The sequence below is a fragment of the Syngnathus leptorhynchus genome, chromosome 2 (genome assembly GCF_054491065.1).
Source record: "Syngnathus leptorhynchus isolate UIUO chromosome 2, UIUO_Slep, whole genome shotgun sequence".
NCBI lineage: Eukaryota > Metazoa > Chordata > Actinopteri > Syngnathiformes > Syngnathidae > Syngnathus > Syngnathus leptorhynchus.
The window spans coordinates 2,788,007-2,802,757 of record NC_141196.1 but is presented as its reverse complement, the minus strand read 5'-3'; the positions used below and the strand labels follow the sequence as shown (position 1 = coordinate 2,802,757).

The window sequence follows — 14,751 nt, the reverse complement described above, 5'->3', positions numbered from 1 at the left end:
CAAAATGCATTTCCAGGACTTCTCAGTGGCTTAATTTGGGAGTTATAAATGGATCCAGTGCCCCCCCCCCCCCCCCCCCCCCCCCAATCTTTGCACGCTACTGCCGCCTCTGCATGGCAACCGGGACGCAGCCTTTTGCCCCCGAGGCGGATCGCCGTGCCCACCTTTTGGCCTCGCCATCCTTCTCCGTCTTCCTCATCCCGCTCCGTCCGCACAAAGCAACGAGTTTCCGGGAGGAAAAGTGAGTCAAGTGGCGAGACTGGGATTTCATCAGCCCGACCATATGTGTGTCAGTGTGTGCCGCCGGGAGGAGACTGAATTGTGCGCGTGCACATATTGTCGCCGTGGCAGGCACGTGAATATGAAATCAAAGCAAAAAAAAAAAAAAAAGATGACCGGCAATTTGACTCCCGCCGCGACAATGATTCATAATCCGGCTCTAGTAAACCGCTCCCCACCGAGGCGCCAACGTGTCACGTGTGAAGAGGAGGGGGGAGGGGGGGGGGTAGTTGCGAGTACTCGCGGCTTTTTCTGCATAAATCATTTCACGCTCATGCGTCATGACAGCAAGCTGAATCACCAGGACGTGCACATTGTCAAGCCCCAAAAAAGTGTCTTTGCACATTTTGCTTCCCCGGGCCGTCATGGCGGGCGCCTCGACGTCACGCACGCTAGCAACTCTGACCATCTCGCCGTGTCATTGCCGAGTGACACGTGTGACTTTTCCGTGCTGTTTCCCGCTAAACGTGTCGTCCTTGGGTTCCGAGTGTTAAATCCCGTCCACACGTCCGGCGGAAAAACAGACTGTTGAATTGTTTGAGGGTGTTATTGTTAACAAATTGCGGCCAAACTGATTTGCTGCTTCTAAAAAAAAAAAAAAAAAAGACAATTCTTTGAATGCATGCGTGCGACTCTTAATTAAGATTAAAAAAAAAAAAAGACATGTAGAAGATTCTAACTGAGCCGGAATTGCAATCCTGCATAAAATCGAGACGAACGCCAACAAATCGCTTTTCCAAGAATTATCTGAAGGCCAAATCTCCCGCTGGCTCGAGGGCTCTCCCGGATTTGTCCGACAAACTCCCGATAGCAATCTGGCCGTGCACGTTCGATGTGGATTTGCAATGCAAATGTACCGCGGAGGGAGGGCGATGACAACACGGAAAAGCCCTCGCGTCACCGCGCCGACGTTCGTGCCAGACGCCTTATCTCTGTCGGCCTTCTGTCCTTCGACGTCGGGGCCTCCTTTAAGGTCCCCCTGGAGTGCTTCACGTGCAATCTGACAAATCCCGGCAAATGCGACTAACCTGGAATTCAATGCCGTAATTCTCCCTGCAGAAGTCGCGTAGTTTGGGGTAGACGTGCTCTTTCAGCGCGTTCCTTTCTGCTTCTGTATCTGAAAGCAAAGAGGAGATAGAGGGTTCTATTTTTGGGACCGCCGCAAATTTGCTGTTAAAATGGGTGTTGATCATTTGGTGACAAACGAAAAACCAGTGCATTTAATGTTTAACACCGTCGACGACAATCGTGACAATGAGTACCATTGACGTCGATTGCCGTCAATGGCCGAGACGCTTTAAATTTAGAAGTAAAAGCGATGACGTAATATACGGTATACTCTTCACACATGCTACGACTATTAAATAGTGTGCACTGCAAATAGTTTGTGAATTTTGTAAAATTGTTACTCTGATGATATTTTTAAATACAATTGAAAAGCACTGTTCAGATGTTTGAGGCATCACTAAGTCAAGTCACTGTTTTGCCTAAAATGTATCATTTCACAAAAACCTTATTTTTCGGTCCTAAATATTGAATTCGGGTGAAACTAACCCATTTATGATCTTTTCTACAGCTGATGACGAAAATATCGATCAAGGTAGAATCAATCTTTTTGTAACGAAAGAATAAAGGCAAATCTTTCATTTGGCAGTTTTTGTATGTACAATAGTTTGTGAGCCCCGAAAGACGTCTGGCATTGAATAAAGGGGCTGTCTGCGCCGTTGTGGGTGTGAAAACAGCCGAGCTCATTCGCTGCTATCCGTAAGCAGAGCGACGTCTCCAGCTCTAAGCCAGTGTGGCAACAGACAACGTTAAATACAGCGTGACCTGATTGTAACCGCTGGTGACTTAAATATGTCCGCAGACAATGTTTGACATTGTGTCCCACTTATTTTTTTTTCCCTGCTCTCTGTGTGCAAAATATAGGCTAATGTGCTAAGCTAGGCTAGCTGCCACCAGGGTCCGATCATGTCGGAACGGTTGAATTGAAATGTCCCAGAGTGAGAGCGCACGCCTTGTTGTTGCGTCCCACTTTTCTCCCCTCTCTGTTTTTTCCGCCTCTCCAAACGCTCGCCGTAATCGATTTAGACAAGCCCCGGTCTCTTTACCTGGAGGGCGCAGACGGACAGTTCAAACAAAACATGGCCGACAGAGGAGACCTGCACGGAACGCCCCTCGCCCCGCCAGCGAGCACACTCGTAGAACGAGCGGGGGGGGGGCCGAGCCGGCAAATTTAGTCTGACGTATCTTTCGCTCGTCTATCTTTAGCAAAAGCTCGGGGGGCTCCGTCCGGACATGCATCTGCCCACAGCTGGCCGGCGAAATGTCACATTGAAGCTCGCCGATAATGTGCAGTAAGTGGCTGCGGCGGCGCATCTCCTTCCATCACGGCAACACTGCGAGGAATCATAAACATCTTCATCATTGGGTGTTTGAAAGCTTTCAGATTAAACTGTCTGAGGAAGGAGTTATGGTCACCTGATGCGCTTGAAATTCAAAGCACGCCAATGATGCCAGACAAAAACGAGCTTTGCGAAGTGACGGGTTAGTCAGCTTGCAGCGTAACGTGACAAAAAAATAAATAAAAATGGACAACTTGAGAAACGATTAATTCGATGGACTCGTAAATCAAAGTAACACCAGCTTCAGTTCATTAAAACTGGTCAAGACATTTTTACAAAGAGCCGAGTAAAGTTTTCGAATGCTTGGAAATTCAAATTCTGAAATAATCGCGTTCCGATCTGGTGTGCCTCAGGGGTCCGTGCTTGGCCCCATGTTACTTTTATGAATGCTTTAAATTCCCTATTGAAATGTCTTTTTCTTGAGCTCTTTAACGATACAATCCAAATTTTTCACAAACGTCAAAATACCAATAAACGTCACGGCTGTAATTTACACCGTGTCGTAAAATCATATTACGCAAGCTTTCCGAAGCCAAGCGTCCAGAGAGCGTCACTATCCTTCCGGTGTGGAGGCTCTGCAGTGATGCAAACACAAAGCCAGTGAGCAAATCGATAGCAGATGACCCGGAGAGGATGCCGAAGGCGGAGCGAGGCGGCGTGGACCGGCCATCCGTGAAGGCCAGACAGATGTTTGCTGCGTCTCCAGAGTCCCGCAGGTTATCTGACGGCCGTATAGCGACTCTGGAGCCGATCTGCTGCGCTCGCCTGTTGAGTTGAGGCGATTGGAAGACCGCTTGCTGTATGTGTAGTAAAGCGGACGGGGAAACTCGCCCCCCCCCCCCTTGCCCCTACGACCGTATTTGTAAGTGAGCGCTGGAGCCAATGTCAGTCTGGCTAACATCTGTGCTAGCAGCTGTTGAGTGCTAAAAACGTAACGTGGAAATTGAATGCCTTGATATTAACGAGAGGTTCATTTGAACTCTTTTGGCGTTCTGATTTGATGCCCTTTGTGTAGCATGTGGCAAATGGTGAGCTGTCAATTAGATTTCATCCCTTGAATGCGCTAGCTTCCAGTTTGTGTCGTCGTTTATTTTGGGCCAATCGGATTTCAGGAAATGGTTTCAGGTCTGGTTCTTCATTTGAGAAGAAAATTAGCAGATTTTGCATAGATGTGATCGGCTGGATCGGTAGATATTTTGCATTTGATACAAAATTGGTGATGGGACGTAATCTTATAATTTGCCGATCGATCAATGATGCAATTGATCATTGATGGCATCCTAAAAAAAGACGTGATGGCAAAGACTATCTTGTTCACTCCAGGGTTGTTCTGAGAAGGCATCGGAAATAATTCAAGCATTTACGGTTGAATATTTTTCTCCAATATTTTTAAATCACTTGGGTTTTTTTTGAGGGGGGGGCAGACCCACACCCCTCACATTTTTTCATATATTGAATAATTATCAGTGTTTTGGGGTGAATTACAGTTTTTTGACCCCACTGCATTTTAGTGGGCATATTTTGCATATTCATGGGGCCAGGCTGATCCCAGTCCGCTATTTCACCCAATCTAGGTTTTCAGACTCTAATATTGATGTTGCTGCTTATGGTGTTAAGAATTATAGTCGGAAGGTCTAGCTATGAATTGGTAGCCACTCCGTTGAGGTGCTTAGACTGTTCCGAGCTGAGGTCACCACTTTCAAAAGGGCTGCCCAAGGTTTACGTACCGTCAGGGTTGGCGCAGATGAAGACACGGACGCTGCGGCCGCTGGGAACGTGAAGCGGCGGCAGGGCCAGGACGTTGCCGCTGATGGCCGCCCTGCGCAGCGCCGACTCCCTCGGGCAAGGCTGCCGGCTGCCCACTCCCGACGGCCACATGGGGGGCGACTTCCAGCGTGGCTGCGCACAAACACACATGCGCGCGCGCGTTTTAGTGCGCGATTGCTTAAGCATGCCCGGCTAATCCGACGAACTAACTTTAAGAAAAAAAAAATCTAATTGAAATGGAGATGGCAGTGGGAGAATGACATGCAAACAGCAACGAGACATTTTAATGTGGCTTGGGTGGAATCATGAGAAATTAGGATGCATGCGTAACGCGTGTGCACGTGCACATCCATGGACGCATGCATTGACCACACACACACACACAAAAAAAAAACGTTGCGAAACGACACACAACTGAAAGGGACGAACAAGGCAAGCATCGGCCGTTTTTCGCACACCCTTAGAGAAGATGCTTGCAAAACCGAATAACCACCAAAGGGTGCTTATTCCGCCGGGAACAGGTGCAGACAAGTCGCCGGTTGTCCAAGAGTTGCTCAATCCGGCAATGTTTGTGTAGGGGGGGAAAAAAAGGGAGAAGGAAAAAAAAAAAAGGAGGAAAAGTTGTCGGTTCAACTCAACATGAAATCCCCCGAAAAGGGACAACTAAAAGCAGCGAGGCGTCGCATCCAGGGTCGACAAGTGATGCTGGAGACGGGCTCAATAACGGTCTTGGTGCTCACATTCATCCGCTTCATTTCGCCGCTTCCGGTTAGATCCGAGAGTCGAGGGCGATATAAGCACGACAAAAATGCCCATCAGGGTGGTCGTGGGACGGGAAGACGGTCGGCGCTCGCTGGGCTGCACCCCGCCGCATCCTGCTGCCTCTGCGAGCCGACGGAGCTCTGGCAGCGGTTGAGAGAAACGTCAGCTCGTACAAAATAAAAGCGGAAGTGCGGTAGCTTTTCAAAATAAAATTCGTTTCGCTTTGCGGGGAGCGCTCCATGTGGGCTGCGCCGACAGATCAGACAACAAGCAGTGGGCGTTTGTATTTTAACGTAATATACATGCTAAGCATTCATTTGCATGCTTGGGAAATCTTATTTATAGTGATTGTAAGTATGGCGTTGCTATCTTACTTTGAAAACTAAAGATTGGTTGTGATCAAGCTTTGATTTGGTTGTCAAACTTGATATAGGAACACTCAATTTGATAACCCAACTATTTAAAACCAGTGGCGGGCAGAACATTTGGTACTTGGTACCACCTGTATTGTGTTGCAACTCTAGAAGCTGTCAATGCTGAACAATAAATAAATAAATGCTGTATAAGAGAATAAAACATCATTTGGAACCGTTCACAATATGATTAATCTCATAATGTGACAAAAGCAAATTGATTGACGCTGGCCAGTATAAAATGGAGATTGATAATGAAATACCCTGCATGGAAATATCGATAATTTCGAGGCAATGTATGACTTCAACAGGAGCGCAAAACAAAGGAACTAAACGATTTTGATCTTGCCCCGAGACATATAAAATGCTACAAAATAAAAGCTAACCAATTAATATATTGACACCAATGCAGTAGGCTTGGTAAATTAAGCTAGGCCCTTGTAGCGACCGCGTGATGACATGATGGCTAGCTTGACTTACCTTCTCCAGATTTTGGATTTCATTATAAGTATTTTTATCCTTACGGTGTTGCTCCCAACATCAGCACAACGCAATCCCGAAATCGTATTCACTCGCAAAGAAACTGTTAGTTAATTCCGCCGACAATAAAATACATATTCAGAGAACTCATATTAAGATGGTCCAGCCATCGTGTTGTAAAGTATTTGATGCTCCTTAAACATGCATTTCAGTCCGTGCAATCTACTTTGGCACGCAAATAATTTTTTTAGCCAGACCTCTCACACTGCAACAGCCGAGCACATTTTTTTTGCTTTGCTCTCTGTCAGGCACAAATAAAACACTGGTGCATTAATGCATCTTTCCTCGGCCTGTGTTTACATTCACACGTCCGATAACGAGGCAAAACTCAGGGGACATTGTAACGCAATGAAAGCCAGCAGGCATCGCTAGCTATCAGATGAGCAGAAGCGCACTTGAAACTCTACCTCCCCTCCGTCTCCTTTGTGGCCAGACAGAAGCCCGTCAAAATGATTTTGTGGCTATTTTGGGCAGCAAGGAGCTCTTTTCATCGCTGCCCAATTAGCACTTTTTTGTCTGAGCTCCCGCTGTGACCTTTGCCGCTAATTGATTTGCGGAGGAAGCGGCGTAACGCTCCGCTGTACACACCTCTGCTTTCTCATTGCCTGGAAACTTGACGCTACTTGATTTCACTCGTGAGTCATTGTATAACAGTGATCAGTCGTGTAAAAAAAATGCACTTGTCGCTCTCTCCACAAATTAAAGTGTCGGGTTGCCAAGTCGAAGCCTGACAGTAATGGCCACATGCTGGCCCTTGGAGTTACACGTCTCAGCTCACTTTGCTGCTGAGACTGCCATGTAATTCCCCTCCCAACCATCAGGTGGCAGAAGTCAATCATTCGAAACAAGCTTTAAATATGGGCCACGTGACGTCAATTCCAAATTCAAATCTTTGAATCTAACAAGCGAGCGCGCTGCCGCCATCTTGCATAGAAGTGAGACAGTCAAAAGTCTGTAAAAAAAAATAATATCTTGATGAGATTTTAACCTTCGACAAGAAAAGCAGAAACTCACAATCATGTTCGTCGGACTCACATCGGAGGTAAATAAAACGTCGAGAAGTGTGGAGAACGCTGTCGTCTTGCTGTGAGACTTCCCAAGGAGTTGACATAAAGAACAAACAGGTTGACAGGGCAAGGCTAGTTCATCTTTTTGCGGAACACAAAACGTCACCTATCGTAACCCTCACGTCAACGCCATGTCCTGTGTTGTCATCTTGTGGCATCACGACATTGTCAGGGCGAGAAATGCGAGTCTCCATCCAGCGGTGATAGGTCAAGTGTTGGACGGGTGGGTGATTGATGGCAGTGGAGTCCTGCTTTTCAGTTTGCTGCTCAGTCCCGGAAAAGCCAGCAATCCCTTGAATGTAAAATAAATATAATACGGCAATATTCAGCTTTGGGGTGAAGTTTTAGGACGAGACTGTAATTTAATGGAGCCTTTACAGGTGAGCTCAGTAACTTGTCCTCTAACAAGCTGCTGGATGTCAAATTTAACAACGGGGGTTTGATCCCTGGTTCAACGACCTTGGCAGCACCTAAAAATTGCTCACCAGTTACCTTGCCATTGCAAATCTTCAAACAGGTTGTTAGATAAGTGAAGTTGCCACTCAACAGAGACTGGAAGAGTCTCTGAAAGGCAAAAAGGAGAACACCCTTGAACGTTTTCATTCGGTTTTGCAGATCAGTTCCTAGGTTCTGACCTTTGTGACTCTGACTTGACTTGGACTCAGATCTTTATGGCCTCTGACGTGACTTGGACTCAGACCTTTGTGGACTTTGCAGATCAGTTCCTAGGTTCTGACCTTTGCGACTCGGACTTGACTTGGAGTCAGACCTTTGTGGCCTCTGACTTGACTTTGACTCAGACCTTTGCAGACTCTGACTTAACTTGGACCTTTGTGACTCGGACTTGACCTGGATTCACACCTTTGAGACTCTAACTTGACTTGGACTCAAATCTTTGCGGACACTGACCTCACTTGGACTCGGACCCTCGTGATTCAGATTTCACTAAGAGTCGGACCTTTGTGGACTCTGACTTAACTTGGACTTGACCTGGATTCACACCTTTGAGACTCTAACTTGACTTGGACTTCAACCTTTGTGTACACTGACTTGGACTCTGACCTTTGTGATTTGGACTTCACCCGGACTCTGAACTTCGTGGACTCTGACTCGACTTGGACTGGGACCTTTATGACTCTTGACTTGGACTCCTGTACTTGGCTTCAGCCCTGGTAATTTAATCCATTCCGAATTCCCTTCAGCAAAATGTTCCATCTTGTGCCGCCGAGCCACATGGCAGCAGTAAGGGCGACTCGTTTTCTGATCCGCACTCGCTCCCCGCTGATCCCACCTCATTCAGATGTCGTCTCCTTTGTAGTCTTCCGGGAGTCGGACGTAGATCTTGTACCAAGCCTCTGTGGTATGTGGGGCTTAAAGTCTCTTCTCACCCATATTAGCTGAGCTCAAACAAAGACTCTCTACACGTCTGGCTTATATGAACATATACATGAAAAATTCCCCGCGACGGAGATGTGCTAGCTTCCTGATATCTAAAGCATCTCTCAGCCAAAGGATGAATAATAGAGATGCTCGTACAGCTGCTCCTTTCATACGCTTGAACTTTTCACGTCACCACTCGAACCCTTGGCATGACGTCAGCCGTGAGCATAGTTTTTCAGTCTGCAAGGATCATCTGATGTGGCTCAGAGGGCACATCCCGTCGAGGTGCTTCTGACTTTCAGGTTTCCTCCAGGAAGCCGAATAGCATCGTAGCATCCGTGGATAGTTTAGTCTCTGTTTTTCAAGCAAAAGTCTGAGCTGGCTGTCAGGAAAATTGTGAAGAAGTAGCAGATGGTGCACCCCCTCCCACCTCTCTCTCCCCTCACGACTATCTTGGACACTCTGAGTTGCTGATAAAGTGAGGCGCTTTAATGGACGGCCAGTTTGGGATCTTTTCCTGGCTCGATATCCGTGAGTTGTGGAAAGTAGGTGTAACGTTATGGGATTGAAATTCTTTTGGAAGCTCCACGGTTGGCTTCCCATCACAAATGATGAAGACATGACGAGAGAAGCGGCGTTAAGAGTAAGCCAAGGGACGTAATGCGCCATTCATTCCAGGCTGAATTCTTGGCTAATGAGCTCCCGCAGGATGGAGCCACTTTGGCGCTGTGACAGATGAGTCCCGATTGGCTCCCTTATTAGCCTTAGCTTAGCTTGCCAAATATAAATGCTCTCAAATGTCTCCGCTTCCTGTCCTGATTCTCCTTTTTCAGATCAGTTGTTTACTATCCACTTTATTCAAGACCCTGTCAAGTGAATTTCGAGATTTGTTTCGAAATGGCAAGATAAATGTCACGGAGAGCAAGGTTGTTAGTTCAGCAAAGCTTAACGAAATAACTCAAGCTAGAATTGAATTTTTTTTCATTTTGTAAGCAAAGGAAAAGTCAGTATTTATCTTTCGCCTTTAAATATACTTAGATGATGACATTTACATATTAGACCCTCATTCACTATTAAGTAGTTAAGTCGCTAACAATTTTTTTTTTTTACTTAGTCTTATATTTGAGTACAGTACAACGAACTTGTACATTATTTGAAAAAATTTTTGGTTAAAAAATGTGTTCATTTGTGAATGTAAATACTTTTAAGGAACCAAATATGGTGTCCTTGCACTATTCAACTGATAGCTTAATGCTAATGTTTTGATCGCTAAATGTTTAGATGCTGATGATGTCATTTCCTGTCCCCTTTGTGATGTCATTCCCTGTCCCCTTTTGTAAATGTTATTGTGTCAAGTGAATATTTGAAGAATCTAAATTGAACTTCCCAAACAATCTCAATTCAAACTATTCTAAAAATCGTTAAAACCCGTCGCACGTTTCCTCTCACATGTAAGACGTGTGTTTTGGTTCGAGTGTTTTCATCCTCCTTGCGGCTTTCGTGATTCGCTACCGGCAATTGTTTTGCCCCAGACCCATTTGGATCTAATTGATAAGAAGGCCGTGAGCCGGTGCTTCAGCCCGTTGCCATGACGATGTCGCATGGCTCCCCAGGTATCTCCTTAGAGACGTGTGTGTATGCCGGGGTATGTTGAAATGATGTTTGTGGGTTAAGTGCAAGATGACTTTACCGCTCGCCCTTGGTGACCGTGACGACGTAAAAATTGGCAACATGTCCATCACGCCCTTAAGCAAGGCAGTGAATCTCTTAGGAAAAGCTGCGTTAAAAATAGACCAGTGATTTTAGGTACCGCAAAAACACATCAAGCATTTCATACGTCTCCGCGTAGCTTGACATGCCCTCTCATTTATTGGACCTTGAATTTGAAATTTGGGCAGTTATAGAAACCGTCTCGTTTTGAGTGACTACGGATTCTGAAGTTTTACATGGCAACACAAAGAGGCTGAAATCCGATTGGACAAAAACATCCTAGATCCCGAAGCAGCGCATCCAAGAGAAACGTTATGAAATTTAGAGAAATCATGAATTTTCATTTCATCGAACAAATAGCAAATTTCCATTCCGTGATACCAATAATGAACGTGATCTTTCAAGCATCCATTTTGTTTCTTATTAAATCAATTTGAAGATGCATTTGTGCGTGTGCCATAAACACGGCATTAGGAATGAGCTAAAATTAGAAAGCGGCTCAGGTTTGCAGACGTGCCGTCGTGATTATCTGTGTGGCTACAAAAAAAATCTCCTCCTTGAGACTCGCCCATGAATACGTTGGCTGCTCAATGAAGAGTAGTGGGCTTCTAAAAATAGCTACATGAAGAAATCATTGGCTGTGTATGATACAACACTGTATGGTATGTATGTGTGAGCGTTGTGTCACGTTTGACGCTGTTTTATTATTGGCCGACTGTCCTGAATTATTTCTACAGCACTGTGTTGTGAACATAAGCTCCTTGGCGGAGAGAAGCAAGACCAATTTAGACGCCCTTGTGTTGTCAGAGGGATGCAGAGGGGGAGGGGGGGTATGAAAAGGCTTGGCTCTGGCTGACCGCGTGGCAGTTTGCGCTGAAGGTGGAAAGGAGAGTTATGTTTTTTTTTTGTTTTTTTAAATTGATGGTTGAGGGGTCAAAAAGACAAAAAGGTGGAGTCGTCACGGAGTGAATGGCAGACGTGAGACAATCGGCCGCGGTGATTAAAAAGACACAAAGAGAGAGAAAAAAAAAAAAGAACGACGAGCAATTATGGTTGGCGAAGAGCCAAGACAGCTTCTTAATAATTCTTCTGCCGCTCGATGAGCGCGAGATCATGATACATTTCATGTTAAGATTTGCAATTCCTCATTAATTTCGCCTTAAGCTCGCTTCTCGCTTGACAGCAAGAAACTCCAAGGCTGCACAATGATGCTGATTTCAACACACGTGTGGCCAAGCAACACAAGATAACAAACATAATTAAAGAAGCAATTTTTTTTTCTTGCAAACTAACGTTAGCGCAGAAATGCAGAGTGGCCAAATCTACGCTCTCTCTCCCAGACTCCCACGTCACTCACCGACCAAGCTCCGCCTCTTAAAGCCATACACATTCAAAGTCATAGTCTTGAATGTGAGCAAAATAATACCTAAAATATATTTCATACTGGTATTATGCAAAATGTTTTTGAAATGTGATTGCTTGAATAATTGATTGAATAGTCAGTTCTAAAAAAAAATATTCAATAAGAGAAGGATTACTAAAAGGTTGGTGAGGGTCACTAAGCATGATAAATATAAATGATGGAAGTTCCAAAGAGGGCAACTTATTGAGCGATGTTTGAAAAGGTCTCAATAGCCTTTTGTCCATAATTGTCCGCATGGGCGTCCCGTTAAAATGTCCCGAAGACGTGCGCGCGATGCGAGCGATATCGTCAATAGACTCTCATTGCGGTACCTTTCTTATCTATTTTTCTCCATCCGAGCGAATTCTGAATGGACCCGAGCTCGGGCACAATCACAGGCGCTTGCTGAAATCTGTTTTGAGATCTTTGCTTCTTTTTTTTTTTTTTTTCTTTTCCCCCCGTCAGAATATAATAGAGGGGGATCTGATCATCAATAACCTTTTCCAGTAAGAGGCCAATTGCTCCCTCTCGGATGACTTGAATTGATTTTTATTGTGGCTTGATGTGTTTTGTGGAAAGGGATTTTTTTTTTTTGACGCCTTTATGTTTAGGACAGCCGAGATCGCTGTGTCCTTGTAAAATGCAGACCGCTTCAAGTTGAGCTTGAAGGAACATTCATTTAAAAAAAAAAAAAAAAACGTTTGCAATTTTCGCCGGATCTTTTCCCCCCGCAGTCGGCATATTTTCTCACTTTACTTTGTCCTTGTCACACGGCTTTTGCGGTATCGATCCTGTTCCAGCTGACCGGGGATCAGATGATGCCCAATCTTGAGACCGAGAGAGGGATGATGATGATATGCCTTTCCCAACAATTGTAACCTTTCAACACTAAACATGACAGAATGTTTGTCATGATCTTGTCTTCACACTCTCACGTGTAAGAGCTGATTAGCAATTTGTCTGCAATGGTAATTCAGATAAGTTTCGAAGTGCATTTTTATTTATTTTTTGGTCTATTTAGACCACAGGTGTCAAACCTATGGCCCAGGGGCCCATATGCGGCCCGTCCTATCATTTTATGTGGCCCGCGAAGACAGATCTTCACTTCAAAAATAGAGATATTGCTTGCAATTTGTCTTTCTAAAATATTTGAACCGTTTTTACTCGTCTCTGATTTCAAAACTAGTTTGTCATCACTTTGTTTTGTCGCCTACGATGTATATAGAAAACATTGACAATCATGATGGCCCTCTAAGGGAAACGATGACTACGATGCGGCCCTTGACAAAAATGAGTTTGACACCCTCCAAACTCAAATCCATCGTCAACTTTGTTTTTTAAAATGTCTTTCACCCAACCCCATTTTGATTTGATTTTAGGTCCTCCTTTTAAAAGTGGAGCGAGACTAGCAAAGTAAACATTTAGGACTTTGTTGCTTCCCCACCACTGGAAAAAAAAAGATATCACGCAAGTATTTAACATACACAATTCCTTAGTTGTACATGTAGCTGTTGGCTAAGTGCGCATTGGATATTCATGAGGATTTCACGGTGGGCTCGACGCAATGGCAAACTAGACCATGAAAGGAAGATGTGCAAAAACGTCCTCGTGCGATGATTTATTCAGATTGGAATGTTCGCACGCAGAGCAGCTCACGTGAGAGGGAATAGTCACATTATTTGTACATTGTGGACAGAATATTAGCATATTGCTCATCAGATGTTCTTTCTTTGTTTTAAACCAACGCTCACAATTTGCACAGTCCTCATGCTGAATTTTACTTTGGGCCTAATTTGCATATTAAAAGCAAAAGATAAGCGTTCAGTGAGTGCGGCACGGCTATTCAAATGTTTCCGTTCAAGTCCCTGCAGTTCTTCCTTGCTTGTCTTTATGTCCGCCTTTGTCCTGGCGGATTTGACGTCTTGCACTTTTGCTCTTTTTGGTGTGACCACTCGCTTGGTTTAATTCCGTTTTTTTTTTTTTTTTTTTTTTGTCTTGGTGAGCCAAGAGGCCGTCTGAGATAAAGCACAATGTCAGAGCTCTCTTCACTGAATGGGAAAATTGACTCGGATTGTCTGTGGCAGTCCTCTTTGGCTGTGGCCCGTGATGCTTAAAGTGCTGCGCTAATTAGTTTTTCCTCCATCACACGTCCGCGTTGACTCTGCCTTTGTGCTGCCTTGCTTTTTTTGCTAGATGCGATTTGTTACGTAATGGAAAGTGTGCAGCTTTGCATGTCACACGAGCGACATGTCTCTCTTGACTTGATTCGGCAGCAAAAAAAAAAAAAAAAACTGGAGGAAAGGGGCTAACGTAGTAGCGGCATAAAAAAATGGATAGTCATGTCTTCCATGTAATGTAAACAAACTGACGGATAGACTGACAAATATCATCTATGATATAATGCTTGGACAGATTATAATGCTTTATGTGTTCCTCAAATTATTTTGAAGTAGTTTATTTTGAAGTAGACATTGAAAATATTTTTTATTCGAGCACATCAAGTTTGACCTATAGAAGCTTTTACCATGTGTTGTAATTTATGGCAATGAGATTTCAGAAAAAAATTCCACCTGTTGCGGAACCTGACCCTTAATTCATAAATATTCCTATAAATATATTTTATATGTTTTGTATGATTTAAATTATAAATTTTTTATTATTCTTGTTATTATTATCATCATCATTATTTTTATTCAAACCTGATGTGCTTGAGACAAAACAGCGGCAAATTCCGAATCAGTGCAAAAAAATCCAGAAACGTTCCGATGCATCTCTGATTAAGAAATGTTGCTCACCAGCTTTTTTTTTTTTTTGAATGGGACCTGGAACAGTTTACGTGAATTTCCATTCATTTACATGGGAGAAGACGATTTGTAATTTGAATAAAATGTCAAGGATATCCCAGCTTGCAGAAAAGCTGGATAAACAACATATGCGGCCTATTGGAAGTGTACCGAAAATCCACACAAGCCACCGAGTGTTTTGCTGAAGGCTTACAAAATAAATGAAAGATGAAAGCGGCGCAC

At 44.3% G+C, this 14,751-nt stretch overlaps 1 protein-coding gene and 1 long non-coding RNA gene across 2 annotated transcripts in view; one reads left to right on the top strand and one right to left on the bottom strand.

The window, feature by feature from the left end:
• Window positions 1-5,206, bottom strand: part of nwd2 (NACHT and WD repeat domain containing 2) — a 16,367-nt gene extending 11,161 nt beyond the window's left edge. The window contains exons 1-3 of the mRNA XM_085939033.1: window positions 5,192-5,206; window positions 4,412-4,583; window positions 1,308-1,396 (exon numbers count right to left, since the gene is read on the bottom strand). Coding sequence (XP_085795159.1) covers window positions 1,308-1,396; window positions 4,412-4,583; window positions 5,192-5,206 — 276 coding nt within the window. The remainder of the gene's footprint in view (window positions 1-1,307; window positions 1,397-4,411; window positions 4,584-5,191) is intronic.
• LOC147060096 (uncharacterized) overlaps window positions 1-14,751 on the top strand; it is a 45,487-nt gene that overhangs the window by 12,664 nt on the left and 18,072 nt on the right. The gene's annotated exons all lie outside the window — the stretch shown is intronic.